Genomic DNA, 13,787 nt, shown 5'->3' with positions numbered 1-13,787 from the left:
TACTGAGAAGAGACGGTGCGGTGATCAGCAGCCAGTTGAGGCACGTCACTCAGTTGTGCCTCAACATGGATTGCGGACTCGGCTAACTGCTGGCCTGTTGTGCAGTGAGACCGTATTGCTATATGAACTATATTATACATTTCCATAGTTTAGTTAGCTGAGGTATATAATGTACAGTGTATTTTGTCAACAACTGTATGTGTGTAACGTATTTCTTGTGCTGAGCAATCATAAAACTGCTGCGAAGACGCACTGTGTGAGGCTCGCAGTAATCCCGCCTCCTGGTGGTAGAGAATGCACTCCCGCTGTAGAATGCACCCCCTGACGGGAGTGTTATATCAACTAAAGCTCACACTTCAACTTTCCACGTGCAAGATTGAATCTATTTAAAAAAGTTATTTAATAAGAAGCCAAAAAGTGCAAAAATAATAATGTTCGTGTTGGAGGAGCCGTAAATGACTGCAGGGCCACAACATTAGGTACACCTGCAGACTGCAGCACGGATTTCATATTTCATTCATTCACAACTCCTCCAAAACGAACATTATTGTTTTTGCACTTTTTGGCTTCTTATTGAGCTGCTGCATTTTTTGGTTGGGTTGTTTATTTCTATTGAGTAATTTCTACATTTCTAAAAGGGGAGTAATGTAATAGAGTGATCTATGTTCGTCTGTTGCCATCTCCTGGTTAATGTTGGCTATAGCGTACTGTGGTTACTTTTTGGTTGGCCAACGATTTACGTGGTGTTGCGCACCTGACGTCAAGTGTGTTGAGTCTGTTCTGAAGTCGACAGTAAAGAGACGTACTTCATCACCTCGCCTGGTTAGTGCCTCCAACCCAATATATTACATAAAGGTAAGACCGTAATAAAATTTTTTTTATTAAATGTGCTTTTTTATGTGCTACAGTTTGTATGTGTAAAGTTAAAGTTAAGTTAAAGTAGCAATGATTGTCACACATACACTAGGTGTGGTGAAATTTGTCCTCTGCATTTGACCCATCCCTTGATCACCCCCTGGGATGTGAGGGGAGCAGTGGGCAGCAGCGGCGCCGCGCCCGGGAATCATTTTTGGTGATTTAACCCCCAATTCCAACCCTGAATGCTGGTATGAGCTTTTAAACATAACCCGTTAACTGCTGCCAATCAAATGGTGAATAAGATACTCTTTAGGGTTCATATGTTTGTAAATCTGCCTCACCAGCCATGAACCTCCCCGCACGTCACTGGTACAGCTGATATGATCATTTTGTCACACCGCGGTGAGGGATGTCTTGTCTTGGTTTTTTCTGTCTTGTGATTTGCATGTTTTAGTTTGAAAAGTAACTCTCCTCTCGTTTCAGGTCACTTGCCCTTCCTTTTGTGTCATCAGTCTGACGTCATCCCTGTTCCCTGATTGTTTCCACCTGTTCCCTATTACCCTCATGTGTCTTATAAGCCCACTCCTCCCTTTGTTCTGTGCCAGATTGTCTCGTTTATTCGTGCTCTCTAGCATCCATGTCCATGTCCATGCTTTGCCTTGCCTTACCTTGCCTCGTGCTTATGTTCCTTGATTCTGAATCCCTTCGTTGCTATTTTGAGTTTTCCTTTCTTCCTCCTCAGCAGAGTGATTTTTTGTTATTTAGTTTATTCAGCCGAAGTGGTGAGTTATTAGTTATTTTTTATTCTTTCCTCAAATTTTTGAGTGACAATTTTTGTTAAACTTTATTAGATTAGATAGTGTATAATTTTTCATAGCTGTTGTTTCTTCCTCCTGTTGGAGCGTTTTTTGTTAATACATTTTATAGCATATACGGCGCCAATTATAGTTCGTCTTTGCTTTTGTGTTTTCCTCCGTTCGGAGTGATTTTCGGTTGTTCCTATTTTTTTGGAACCTTTTTCGCTGATTAGTTTTTTGGTTAATATATATATTGTAATTCCTTGACTTTGGAGGTGAAAGAAAGCTGTCAAAATAAAAGCCTGTCAAAGTTCCCTACTCTGCATCTGAGTCCTATCCTTTTTACCAAGCCTGACACATTTACATCAACAATACGATTTGCCTGAGTGGCTGTAAAGGACAGATTAAAAAAGTAAATAAAAAATAACTAAAAATTAAAACATTTTTATTTATTAAAAATCAATATTTATTTTTTTCATCGATTACAAATTGTTCTAAATAAGAATCGCGATGAATTCGAAAATCTATTTTTTTGACACCCTTATTTACATTTAGCAGTAGGGATGTCCGATAATATCGGACTGCCGATATTATCGGCTGATAAATGCTTTAAAATTTAATATCGGAAACTATCGGTATCGGTTTCAAAATGATCGTTATCAAAAAGTACAATGTATGACTTTTTAAAACGCCGCTGTGTACACGGACGTACGGAGAAGTACAGAGTACAACAGTATTGGGGTGTGCCTTAAACGCACTGCCTTTAATGTCCTCTACCTCCTGTCGTCACGTCCGCCATACAGGTCACACTGAGGGTGGCCGTATAAACAACTTTAACACTGTTACAAATATGCGCCACACTGTGAACCCACACCAAACAAGAATGACAAACACATTTCGGGAGAACATCCGCACCGTAACACAACATAAACACAACAGAACAAATACCCAGAACCCCTTGCAGCAGTAACTCTTCCGGGACGCTACAATATACACACCCCGCTACCCCCTCCCCCCTCAACCCCGCCCACCTCAACCTAAAAAGATAATGCACTTTGTGACTTCAATAATAAATATGGCAGTGCCATGTTGGCATTTTGTTTCCAGAACTTGAGTTGATTTATTTTGGAAAACCTTGTTACATTGTTTAATGCATCACAACAAAATTAGGCATAATAATGTGTTAATTCCACGACTGTATATATCGGTATCGGTTGATATCGGAATCGGTAATTAATAGTTGGACAATATCGGATATCGGCAAAAAAGTCATTATCGGACATCTCTAGTTAACAGTTAAAAAAAAGGCAAATATCGGCCCCCGATCTGATACCATGATCGGGACATCTATAGTTTTAAGAGCATAGGAAGTGTTTGTGTGAAATACATTAAATGCATATAATATTCATATAAATCATAAAATAAAATAGCGTCACTACTTCACGGAAAGTTAAATACCTCGGGGGGGGGGGGGGGGGGGGGGGGGGGGTGTAACGTAACCCATGCAGTAATCGAGGAAACAAATATTTCTCATAAAACCACTAATGATAGCATGCTGGCCGATGGTGATGGTTTTATATCTTATGTTTGAAAAAAATATTTGGAGTCGTTGACATACACAACAGCTTTACTATGCGCCGTTAACCTCAGGACAAATTGCATGGCTTGTATTATGCAACGTTGATGAAAAGTGATGCTTTCAACACAAGACGTCTCGGGGCAAAACACACACAAATCAATGACAAAGTGAGGCCGTGTTCTTTCATTCAGCTTATCCATGAACACCATGGACGCACATGCATACGCTGCTGCGCACGTCCTCGTGACACATTTTGTGCGGTGATCAGCTGAGTCAAGAAGATGATTTCTAATGGAGCAACATGACCTCTTTCTGTGGGTTTAACCCATTTTTCCAACAAAGATTGTGTGCGGGCTGCTTATCTAAATGTGAAGGCGATGTAAGAGAGATTGTTGCTAGTACAGCATGGAGAACAGCAGAGGAGATAGCCAAACAATAATGACATATATCTGGTACTGGAGGTGGTGAAGACACGTTACAAGTAGAGATGTCCGATAATATCGGCCTGACGATATTATCGGCCGATAAATGCTTTAAAATGTAATATCGGAAATCCGTTTCAACCTCCCGATTTTCCCGGGAGACTTCTGAATTTAAGCGCCCCTCCCGAAAACCTCCTGGGACAACCATTCTCCCGATTTCCACCCGGTCAACATTATTGAGGGCGTGCCTTAAAGGCACTGCCTTTAGCGTCCTCTACAACCTGTGCCGGCCCATTCACATAATATATGCGGCATTTACACACACACACACAAGTGAATGCAAGCATACTTGATCAACAGCCATACAGGTCACACTGAAGGTGGCCGCATAAACAACTTTAACACTGTTACAAATATGCACCACACTGTGAACCCACACAAAACAAGAATGACAAACACATTTCGGGAGAACATCCGCACCGTAACACAACATAAATACAACAGAACAAATACCCAGAGCCCCTTGCAGCACTAACTCTTCCGGGACGCTACAATATACACCCCCCGCTACCACCATCTCAGGGAGAGCATGTCCCAAATTCCAGGCTGCTGTTTTGAGGCATGTTAAAAAAAATAATGCACTTTGTGACTTCAATTATAAACATGGCAGTGCCATGTTGGCACTTTTTTCCATAACTGGAGTTGAAGTTGTTCTCTTATTTTGGAAAACCTTGTTTGTGATTGATTGATTGAAATTTGTATTAGTAGATTGCACAGTACAGTACATATTCCGTACAATTGACCACTAAATGGTAACACCCGAATAAGTTTTTCAACTTGTTTAAGTCGGGGTACATTTTAATCAATTCATGGTAAAGTTACATTGTTTAATGCATCCAGCGGGGCATCACAACAAAATTAGGCATAATAATGTGTTAATTTCACGACTGTATATATCGTATCGGTTGATATCGGAATCGATAATTAAGAGTTGGATAATATCGGATATCGGCAAAAAAGCCATTATCGGACATCTCTAGATACAAGTGTCCTCAACCTACAACCAGTTGAAGGAAAACAAAAAGTGTGTCATTGCATCTTTTTTTTTAACAATAATAAAGATATCAAACCTAGAAACATTATCTAAATCAGGAGTGCTCAAAGTTGGGCCTGTGGGCCAAATTTAGCCTGCCTAAGCGTGGGAACTTTTTTTTTTACATTTAGGTCAGTGGTTCTAAAACTTTTTTCACCAAATACCACCTCAAAAAAACACTTGGCTATCCAAGTACCACCATAATGACTGACATTAAAATACAGTAGCGTAGTAGGCCTAAGTATTCATTAAAACACGGCAGAGGTCTTCTTTAGCAGATATATTGTAACATTACGCACAGATTGAACAGTAGCACTGTTTTTGAATATAGGAAAAAAAAAAAATTGAGTGATTGTTTGGCGAACCACTCATGGTACCTGTACCACAGTTTGCAAACCCCTGATTTTTGCTATTTGTTTTCCAAGCTAAAAATTAGGGATGTCCGATAATATCGGACTGCCGATATTATCAGCCGATAAATGCTTTAAAATGTAAAAGCGGAAATTATCGGTATTGGTTTCAAAATTATCGGTATCGGTTTCAAAAAGTACAATGCATGACTTTTTAAAACGCCGCTGTGTACACGGACGTAGGTAGAAGTACAGAGCGCCAATAAACCTTAAAGGCAATGCCTTTGCATGCTGGCCCAGTCACATAATATCTACGGCTTTTCACACACACACACACACACACACACAAGTGAATGCCAGCATACTTGGTCAACAGCCATACAGGTCACACTGAGGGTGGCCGTATAAACAACTTTACCACTGTTACAAATATGCGCCACACTGTGAACCCACACCAAACAAGAATGACAAACACATTTCAGGAGAACATCCGCACCGTAACACAACATAAATACAACAGAACAAATACCCAGAACCCCTTGCAGCACTAACTCTTCCGGGACGCTACAATAAACACCCTCCGCTACCTTGTTATATTGTTTAATGCACCCAGCGGGGCATCACAATAAAATTAGGCATACTTATGTGTTAATGTATATATTGGTATCGGTTGATATCGGAATCGGTAATTAAGAGTTGGACAATATCGGAATATCTGATATCGGCAAAAAAGCCAATATCGGACATCTCTACTTAAAATTAGGGGTCTCCTGATCTGTTGGTATCCGATATTGGTCCGATGCATCCAACAACAAAACAAGAATGTTTTTTTTTGGTTCAGATGTAAAATGTCCGATACAAGCAGTCCTGAAGTATGTTTACTTTTGCAAAGCACAGCCAGTTAAACATTTGAATGTCCTCCGATAAGCACACACGTTTCGTCTTGTCTTGTATTTAAGACATTTACAATGTGTGCTTTCGGACTGTATCCCTGCAGACTGTATTGATATATAATGTAGGAACCAGAATATTAATACCAGAAAGAAGCAACCCTTTTGTGTGAATGAGTGTAAATGGGGCAGGGAGGTTTTTTGGGTTGGTGCACTAATTGTAAGTGTATCTTGTGTTTTTTATGTTGATTTAATAAAAAAAAAAAAAAAAAAAAAAAAAATATATATATATATATATATATATATATATATATATATATATATATATATATATATATATATATATATATATATATATATATATATATATATATATATATATATTTATTTTATTTCTTGTGCGGCCCGGTACCAATCGATCCACGGACTGGCACCGGGCCGCAGCCCGGTGGTTGGGGACCACAGGGCTATAGAGTACTAGGAACTAACAACAACAGCTAAGCACAAAATAGCACAAAAGCTAGACATGCGTGATAAGCGTCCTTAAACAATATTGCAGTCTAAAACAAGACAACTGTCAATATAAAAAAGTATCATAAACTATAGTTGCATGTGACTTACATACAAAGTATCCAGTAACATACGTGTCCGCATCATTCAACCTACTATGTCATGAACTTATATTTATGACTTATTGTGACCACTTGGTATCACCCCCAAAACAACGATTACCACCGCACTTCAATTTAAAGACAGCATTAGTCCATTCCAGACGGTTAATAATAAATAGGTTTGTGTTTGTCACACCTTCCATTGTTCTGAGTCATTTCACTTCATTAACCCTTTTCAACATTCCACACTACAAAATAATACAAGTATGTATAAAGTGTAAAAGTTGTCTACCGTATCTTTCAGACTAAAAATCGCAGTTTTTTTCATAGTTTGTTTACTTATACTCAGGAGTGACTTGTGTGTGAAATTATTAACACATTACCGTAAAATATCAAACAATATTATTTAGCTCATTCACGTAAGAGACTAGACGTATAAGATTTCATGGGATTTAGCGATTAAGAGTGACAGATTGTTTGGTAAACGTATAGCATGTACTATATGTTATAGTTATTTGAATGACTCTTACCATAATATGTTACGTTAACATACCAGGCACGTTCTCAATTGGTTATTTATGCGTCATATAACGTACACTTATTCAGCCTGTTGTTCACTATTTATTAGGGCCCGCATGGCCCATTGTAAAAGGAATCCCAAAGGGAGTCCTTTTACAATGGGACAGAGGACCCTATTGTATTTGTAAGGTTTTATTCTTTCTTTCTTTATTATTATTCTTCCGCCGCCACATTAAACTGTAATTTGACCAACTTAACATGCTTCAAAACTCACTATATTTGACCTACACATCAGGACCTGCGAAAATTGCCTTTTTTTTGTTTTTAAAACCGAACCAAAAAACTCAAAATTGCGCTCTAGCGCCCCCTAGGAAAAAAAAACAACTAGACTGCCTGTAACTCCCACTAGGAAGGTCGGAGAGACATGAAACAAAAACCTCTGACTTAGACCTAGATTTCATAATTGTACATCCTCGGGCAAAAATCAACAGGAAATTGGCAATTCCCCCTTCAAGACAAAAATGTACTAAAAACAGTCACCTTTGCCTCTTTGAGCTGTAATTTGACCCCCTTAACATGCTTCAAAACTCACCAAACTGAACGCACACATCAGGACTGGCAAAAATTGCGATCTAATAAAAAAACCTAACCCCAAATCTCAAAATTGCGCTCTAGCGCAATTTTTGAATAAAACGCAGAAAAAAATACGGTACTTAAAACTGCTGACACATTTTCACTTTGGACAACGGCGGCAAAAAGTTTGGACACCACTGAAGTCAACACTAAAATGTAATTGGTTCTACATAATTGTGTGGTTAGAAACATAGGCAGTAACATAAGCTCCTCCGTCGATGGCAGGAATTATAACGGCAGTGAGAAGTGCACAGACCTCTGCCAAGGTTGAGTCATCGTAAATAAAACAAACATCTCCATAGGTATGCATTAAGCCTACATTTTGCTACAAAGTTGGGGTATAAAAACCTCTACTTCTGGACTTTTTCGGACTGAAACTATCCCAGCAAACACACAAAAAGGTCAACACTTGAGAAGTCACTCTACCTGTCATCACCTTCAGCTGCAGCCACAGCCTGGTGATATCAAAGCACAGTTGAGATATTCGGTTGACAGCCGTCATTGCTGGTACCTGTCGGACCCCCCGCTCAGATGCACGTACGCACGCAGCCGCATGCTGTCAGAGAACGTCCCAGTGGAAGTTCAGGCACCGGCGGTCCATTCCTGCACAGCAGAGGACCGAAGCCGCTCACTGAGCTGTCACTAGTGGCGGTGCGCACACACACACACACACACACACACACTTCCATACACAATATCCCCCGGGCAGGCGGCGCTTCAGAAGGTCCGCCCCCAGTTTCGCATTACACACTGTCTTTGCACAGGGAGCATCAGTGGTGGGCCACACACGAATTAACATCCTTACATTTTGCTCTGTTTTTGTCACCCTCAAAAAAAAAAAGGTACCTTGTGCACACACGCAATGTGAAGGGAGGACAAAGGCGCGGTAGAAGTTGCACTTGAAAGTGACCCCGAGGATATCGATTCATTAAAACTAAGCCTATTATCCGTGTTTGCATTATGTAACCGATTCCCTGCAGGAAGAAAAAGCCACAAGGTGTGGTCGTCGTTTTAATAGCCGTGTGAAACAGTCAGGTAGCCCACTTCACTTCCTAACTTCGTAGCAGATCGAGTCTGGCGCGACAAACAAAATAGCAAAAGACATTTACTCGGTGGTGTGGGGGTTTTAGGATTAGATTGAATTAAGCCTAATCTTGTCTGCATGGGTACAAACAGCAAAAATATGACGCTCGTCACTTGTCACACTGCAAAAACTGAAATTAAAGATTAAATATCTCAAATAAGGGTGATATTTGCTTATTTTCTGTCTGATAATACAATTCTTCTCACTAAGCAGATTTGATGTGAGAGTGTTTTACTTGTTTTAAGGGTTTTGGTCCTAAATGATCTCAGTAAGATATTACAGCTTGTAGCTGAGATGTTATGACTTGTATCAGTGTTTTTCAACCTTTTTTGAGCCAAGGCAAATTTTTTCATTGGAAAAATCCCGAGGCACACCACTAGCAGAAAACATAAAAAAAATGAAACTCAGCAGCCGATATCGACAGTAAAAAGTCGTTCTCGCAATTGTTGGATTTAAATTCAAACCATAACCAAGCATGCATCACTATAGCTCGTCTCAAAGTAGGTGTACTGTTACGACCTGTCACATCACGCCCTGACTTAGTGTGGGTTTTTTTGTGTTTTCCTGTGTGTAGTGTTCTCTATTTTGTTGTTGATTGTCATGTCATGTACGGATGTACTTTGTGGACGCCGTCTGCTGCTCCACACGCTGTAAGTCTTTGCTGTCGTCCAGCATTCTGTTTTTTTTCACTTTGCAGCCAGTTCAGTTTTAGTTTCGTTCTGCATAGCCATCCCTAAGCTTCAATGCCTTTTCTTAGCGGCACTCGCCTTTTTGTTTATTTTTGGGTTAAGCATTAGATACCTTTTTACCTGCGCACTGCCTCCCGCTGTCGTCTGCACATTGTGATCTTGACAAACCATGTTCCCGACATCCGCAAAGCAATTAGCTACATGCTGACACCTACTGATATGGAAGAGTATTACACGGTTACTCTGCCGAGCTCTAAACAGCAAAGACACGGCACATTATTTGCAGATTATAATTACTGGTTTGCTAAAAATATTTTTAACCCAATTAGGTGAAATTACATCATCTCCCACGGCACACCAGACTGCACGTCACTGGAGGCAGGTGAGGCAGGGCCTCACCTGCCATCATGGAAAGAAAAAAAATGTAAAAAGAAAAAAAATGAATTAAATTGTTATATGTATTCAGTGATTATACTATAAAGTTATTTTCCATTTAACTTCACCAGTTTTAGATTATTTTTATTCAAAATCACTGAATTTTCACATTTGCTGTTCAAATACTGAGAAGAGACGGTGCGGTGATCAGCAGCCAGTTGAGGTACGTCACTCAGTTGTGCCTCAACATGGATTGCAGACTCGGCTAACTGCTGGCCTGCTGTGCAGTGAGACCGTATTGCTATATTAACTATATTATACATTTCCATAGTTTAGTTAGCTGAGGTATATAATGTACAGTGTATTTTGTCAACAACTGTATGTGTGTAAAGTATTTCTTGTGCTGAGCAATCATAAAACTGCTGCGAAGACGCACTGTGTGAGGCTCGCAGTAATCCCGCCTCCTGGTGCCGGTTAATGCACCCCCGCCGCAGAATGCACCCCCCGACAGGAGCGCCACACAATCCAAACATAGCCCGCACTCAAACCCTCCACGTGCAGGACCGAATCCACCCAAAAAAAGTCACTTAACAAGAAGCCAAAAAGTGCAAAAACAACAATGCTCGCGCCGGAGGAACCGTGAACGACTGCAGAGACACAACATTAAGTACACCTGCAGACTGCAGCACGGATTTCATATTTCATTCATTCACAACTCCTCCAACACGAACACCACTGTTCCCGCACTTATAAGTAAAGGTAAGACCATAATAAATAATAAAAAAAATAATTTAAAAAAACCTGTTCTAACATGATTCAATTTAAAAGACTGTTTAAAAAAGAAGTACTGAAGAAGTACGAGGAGGAAAGAGAGTGATGCCCTCAGCACAGATCGATGGGAGAGAGGTGTATGGTCAGAGAGTGTTTGGGCCTGTGTGTGTGTGTGTGTGTGTGTGTGTGTGTGTGTGTGTGTGTGTGTGTGTGTGTGTGTGTGTGTGTGTGTTTTGTCTCGTCTTGTCTTGTCTCATAGTAACAGTGGTACTATTGTATTGTTAGTGTACAGGAGCATTTCTTGTTTTTGTTTGTATAGTATTGTTCTTGTATTATATTGTTTGTTAAATGTGGAATGAGTGAGAGGGGTTGGGATATTATAAGCATCTGCTTCATCCAACCCCTTTTCAAGCCTTGCATAAATGTCCCTGCCAATATGTTTAAAAAAAAAAGTGTGTTGTTGTACTGTGCAGGTTTGAAATAAATAATTCAATCAACCAATAACGTTTTTTTAATTAAATGTGCTTTTTTGTGTGCTACAGTTTGTATGTGTAAAGTTAAAGTTTAGTTTAAGTACCAATGATTGTCACACACACTAGGTGTGGTGAAATTTGTCCTCTGCATTTGACCCATCCCTTGATCACCCCCTGGGAGGTGAGGGGAGCAGTGGGCAGCAGCGGCGCCGCGTCCGGGAATAATTTTGGTGATTTAACCCCTCCAAGCCTTGATGCTGAGTGCCAAGCAGGGAAGAATGCTGGTATGAGCTTTTAAACATAACCCGTTAACTGCTGCCAATCAAATGGCGAATAAGATACTCTTTAGGGTTCATATGTTTGTAAATTTGACTGTGATGAAGTCAGTGCCTCACCAGCCATCAACCTCACCGCACGTCACTGCACCAGACAATATCTCACGGCACAGTGGTTGAAAAACACTGACCTATATTGAGTAAAACATGCTTGAAGTTAGAATATCAACTGATGCAAAGCTGTGTCATCAACACTCACAAGTATAAAACTTATTTTTTAAAGTAATAATTTCTTACTTCAAGCATGAAAAAACAAATCATGATGCCGAGCGCATATCATTATGTCAAGATAATGGCACTAGCATTTACTTAATTTAAGGATATTTTTCAACATATTGAGCAAAAAGGTCAAAAAAAAAAATTCTACCAAGAAAAGTGCACTTATTAGTGAGAATATCCCGTATTTTTCGGACTATAAGTCGCAGGTTTTTTTTTTATAGGTTGGGGGTGCGACTTATACTCAGGAGCGACTTGTGTGTGAAATTAACACATTACCGTAAAATATCAAATAATATTATTTAGCTCATTCATGTAAGAGACTAGACGTGTAAGATTTCATGGGATTTAGCGATTAGGAGTGACAGATTGTTTGGTAAACGTATAGCATGTTCTATATGTTATAGTTATTTGAATGACTCTTACCATAATATGTTACGTTAACATACCAGGCACGTTCTCAGTTGGTTATTTATGCCTCATATAACGTACACTTATTCAGCCTGTTGTTCACTATTCTTTATTTATTTTAAATTGCCTTTCAAATGTATATTCTTGGAGTTGGGTTTTATCAAATAAATTTCCCCCAAAAATGCGACTTATACTCTAGTGCGACTTATATATGTATTTTTTCCTTCTTTATTATGCGTTTTCGGCAGGTGCGACTTATACTCCATAAAATACGGTACTTATTTTAAGGTATTTTTGGGTTAATTGAGGTTAGCTAATTTTACTTGTTTTGGAAAGTCTTGACAAGCCGAATTTTATTGTTCTATTGGCAGATAAATTTTGCTTAGTTCAAATAAAAATACCCCTTATTTTTGTATTTTTTTTTCTTGTTTTTGAACACTGACTTTCTTTCATGCATTGTTCATTGATTTGATTTACTTTCATAGATCATACATAGTGTTTAAAACAAGTCCCTCGTAAATGAAAATAGTGTACAGCTGCAGGCTGAAATAGGTTTTTATGGTGTCAAAGTCAACATGTACGTCCTTGGGATGTAAACGACACTGTGTTTGTGTGCGTGTGCATGGGATGTGGTGGAGACTAGACATCATTTATTTATTTATTTGACACACAATTGACTCTTTCCGCTGCCGGTTCGAATGCTATTGGCTAAATGGAGAGTAAACAGGAAGACGCCAATTGAGACGTGACTCAGACCAGAACAAGACGGCAGAGAAGAAAGAGTGATGATGTGTTCCTAACCCACTTGCTTCTTTTGACCTGTATGGAATAGTTAACTATTGAAGCTAGAGATGTCCAATAATGGCTTTTTTGCCGATATTCCGATATTGTCCAACTCTTAATTACCGATACAGATATATACAGTCGTGGAATTAACACATTATTATGCCTAATTTTGTTGTGATGCCCCGCTGGATGCATTAAACAATGTAACAAGGTTTTCCAAAATAAATCAACTCAAGTTATGGAAAAAAAATGCCAACATGGCATGCCATATTTATCACAAAGTGCATTTTTTTTTTTTTAACATGCCTCAAAACAGCAGCTTGGAATTTGGGTTAGGGGGGGCGGGGTTGAGTTGGGGGGTTATGGGGTAGCGGGGGGTGTATATTGTAGTGTCCCGGAAGAGTTAGTGCTGCAAGGGGTTCTGGGTATTTGTTCTGTTGTGTTTATGTTGTGTTACGGTGCGGATGTTCTCCCGAAATGTGTTTGTCATTCTTGTTTGGTGTGGGTTCACAGTGTGGCGCGTATTTGTAACAGTGTTAAAGTTGTTTATACCGTCACCCTCAGTGTGACCTGTATGGCTGTTGATCAAGTACGCCTTGCATTTACTTGTGAGTGTGTGACAAGCCGTAGATATTATGTGACTGGGCCGGCAAGCAAAGGCAGTGCCTTCAAGGTTTACTGGCGCTCTGTACTTCTCCCTACGTCCGTGTACACAGAGGCGTTTTAAAAAGTCATAAATTTTACTTATTGAAACAGATACCGATAATTTTGAAACAGATACCGATAATTTCCAATATTACATTTTAAAGCATTTATCGGCCGATAATATCGGCAGTCCGATATTATCGGACATCCCTAATTGAAGCAGAGATCAGCATAATTTGGTGTGGATCTG

At 39.6% G+C, this 13,787-nt stretch overlaps 1 protein-coding gene across 3 annotated transcripts in view; it reads right to left on the bottom strand.

Moving 5' to 3' along the window:
* Positions 1-13,787, bottom strand: part of mcf2la (mcf.2 cell line derived transforming sequence-like a) — a 141,944-nt gene that overhangs the window by 91,098 nt on the left and 37,059 nt on the right. The window contains exon 1 of one of the 3 annotated variants that reach the window (XM_061985150.2): positions 8,179-8,368. The exons of the other annotated variants lie outside the window; for them this stretch is intronic. Within the exon in view, the coding sequence (XP_061841134.1) occupies positions 8,179-8,254 (76 nt within the window). The 5' untranslated portion in view covers positions 8,255-8,368. Of the gene's footprint in view, positions 1-8,178; positions 8,369-13,787 lie in introns of those variants that run through there. 3 annotated transcript variants of the gene reach the window in all.

The sequence above is a fragment of the Nerophis lumbriciformis genome, linkage group LG23, assembly GCF_033978685.3.
Source record: "Nerophis lumbriciformis linkage group LG23, RoL_Nlum_v2.1, whole genome shotgun sequence".
Classification (NCBI taxonomy): domain Eukaryota; kingdom Metazoa; phylum Chordata; class Actinopteri; order Syngnathiformes; family Syngnathidae; genus Nerophis; species Nerophis lumbriciformis.
This window is presented reverse-complemented; position numbering and strand designations above follow the sequence as displayed.